Source organism: Plasmodium gaboni, chromosome 5 (genome assembly GCF_001602025.1).
Source record: "Plasmodium gaboni strain SY75 chromosome 5, whole genome shotgun sequence".
In the NCBI taxonomy this organism is placed as follows: domain Eukaryota; phylum Apicomplexa; class Aconoidasida; order Haemosporida; family Plasmodiidae; genus Plasmodium; species Plasmodium gaboni.
The window spans coordinates 507,034-510,027 of NC_031485.1; the positions used below are offsets into that span (position 1 = coordinate 507,034).

General features: G+C 18.9%; 1 protein-coding gene across 1 annotated transcript; it reads left to right on the top strand.

Annotated features, from left to right (window-relative positions):
- Positions 1 to 28: 28 nt before the first annotated feature.
- Positions 29 to 2,602, top strand: PGSY75_0514200 (hypothetical protein; the record flags this gene model as incomplete). Its single annotated transcript, XM_018784422.1, has 1 exon — positions 29 to 2,602. One exon carries the CDS (start codon positions 29 to 31, stop codon positions 2,600 to 2,602), a length of 2,574 nt encoding a protein of 857 aa, XP_018643077.1.
- Between the last annotated feature and the right edge of the window lie 392 nt (positions 2,603 to 2,994).

Below are 2,994 nucleotides of genomic sequence, written 5' to 3' on the forward strand. Positions count from 1 at the left end.
ATATACATATATATTTATATTCATATATATGTTTTCATATGTTTATGTTTTAATTTTCTTGCTTTCTTTAATTTTGATACCCTTGGAGCCCAAATTTTTTTTTTTTTTTTTTAATTATTTATTTTTTTCTATTAATAATGTTAGTTTCGCAAGGATTAGTTTTTCAAATTATTATAAGAATACATACGAATATAGAGCTGATAACAAATCGAAGAAGATAAGTTTGCTTAATATTAAAGATAAAGAAAGAGAATTTCTATATAAGAATAAGAGTGGTAACAAATTGTCTTTGAAGAATAATAAATGCGATGATATACATTCATACAAAATAAATAAAGTTAAGAATAAATATATATATTTATATATATATAATAATAAGAAGAAAAATATAGTTATAAATAACAAATTGAATAAACTAAAAGAGAATATATTATATAGATTAGAAAATAATTATAATATATATAAATACAAAAAATTGGTATCCTATAATTTTATATTACCATATTTTCGGGGCCTATATAAAAGAGGAGGAGATTCTATAAAGGATTTATCTTTTAAATATATTGATCGTTACTTTTTTGAATATATAAATAGGTACCCCTATATGAAAAAGAACAAAAACTTTATTCATCACAATAATAATTGTAAGAATATAATGAAAATGAATGAACACAAAAATAATTTCAATCAAACAAATGAGGAAGATAAACATGATCATAATAATGTAGGCAAATTAAAATATAATTATAATTTAAGTTGTGCATTTCCTGAAGAAATAATAAATCATTATAAAGCTGCAGGATTTTTTCTTGTAAAAGCAGATATAAATGATGATAATAATAATAATAATAATAATAATAATAATGATGATAATAATAATTATTACCATAATGTAAATGTGAAAACGAACCCAAAAGGGATCAATATAAAATTTTTGCTAGGATCAGATCCACTGACAGCAAAAGATATGATGAAAATAACTAACGAAGAAGAAAAGGAGAAAAAAAGAAAAGAAGGAGAATTAAATATTTTAGGAGGAAAAAAAAATGCGGAAGAAAAATATCCTATTCAAACTGCTTATAGAGAATTAAGTGAAGAGAGTTTATATATGTATAATATTTTTATTTCATATTTTAGTTACTTGCATTATGTTATGAAATATATGTATCCATCATCAAATAGTAGTAGTCATAATAATAATGTTGGTAAGGGCCAAGAAAATGTCATATCTTCATACGAACATTTTTTAAGTAACAACTTTTTAAAAGATATTTCAAATTATACTTTACAAGAAAAAGAAAGAATAATAAATCTACACATCAACAATCTTATGATATTTTTTAAAGAAAAAGGATTTAATTTAGAAGAACATTATAATGAAATATATAGATGTTCCTTACCACCTCCATGCAAAAATAAAGATATGAACCAGAACATGAGTCATCACAATGATGACAAAAAATGTGATAACAAAAAATGTGATGACAAAAAATGTGATGACAATAAATGTGATGACAAAAAATGTGATGACAAAAAATGTGATAACAAAAAATGTGATAACAAAAAATGTGATGACAAAAAATGTGATAACCAAATTCCTAATAATTATAGGCAGAATTCCTTATGTGATACTTCAAACAACCATTTAAATATTAATAATAAAGAATCTAATACTTTTGAAGATCAAATGATAGATAAAAATAAACTGAATCCATATGAGTATATACATAAAGAAATAAATATATATGAACGTGTAGAAGATTATAGAAAAGATAATTTTAAATTATATTATAAAGAAGGAAAGTATTGTATATATTTTTTTAATGTCCTTCAATATGATTATAGAAATATGTTACAATATATGAATAATTTTTTTTGGGAGAATTGTATAATATTTTATAATATATTATTAAAAGAAAATTATAAATATTTAATTTCATCACGTTTAAAAAAAGATAGTGAATATGAATCATATGAATTTAATAATATTCAATTTGAAAAAAATGTTCATCCTCATTTATATCAAAATTTTATTAACATAAAGAATTATAATGAATCAATTTATAATGATAAGAATAAAACTTGTTATTCTTTTTATTATAATATCAATAAATATGATAATACAAAATTTGATTCTGGTTTTATGAATAATCTTATGTGGGTTGATTTCTCTATAATTCTTTTACAATTAGTTATAGATATAGAACGTTCAAAAAATGTAGCATTTAATCTTTATAATATATATGATCAAATAATTAAAAATTATTATAATCATAAACAAAATAATAAAAATAATTATATCATTTTTTTTGATAATGGAAATTCAATAACTATTTCATATTATATAATATATAAAATTTATCAACTTTATAATCCTTTTCATTATAATTTAATTTCATTATTCAAAAATAAAAAATATTCTGAATTCTTAATTCTTTTTTTTTCACCATTTAATACAAAATTAAATAAAAATAATCTACAACATTATTTATCAACTAATATTAATATACCATTCAGAAAATTTTTTAAAAGATTAATTCTTTCTTCTTCTCTCTGGATTTTCTTTTTTTTCAATTTTATTTCAACCATACCTACAAAATGAGACACATATACAGCTCTCATCTTGTCTCAATTAATAATGTGACAAAAGGTATAAAAATGGAAATGAAAATAAAAATATATATATATATATATAAAATATATATATATATATTTATATGTATATTTTTTTTTTTTTTTTTATTTATTTATTCATTTAGTTATCTTATTTTTTTGTGCTTTTTAAAGCAAAACGTTATATATGTTACAATATATATGTATATATATATATATCATATACTTTTTTTTTTTTTTTTTTTAAGTTGTATAATAAGAAAGAACAAAAGAACCTCAAGATAAATAATAAGATATAAAATAAATGTTTTACATATATATAAATATATATATATATATATATATATATATGTTTATATATATTTTTTTTTTTTTTTTTTT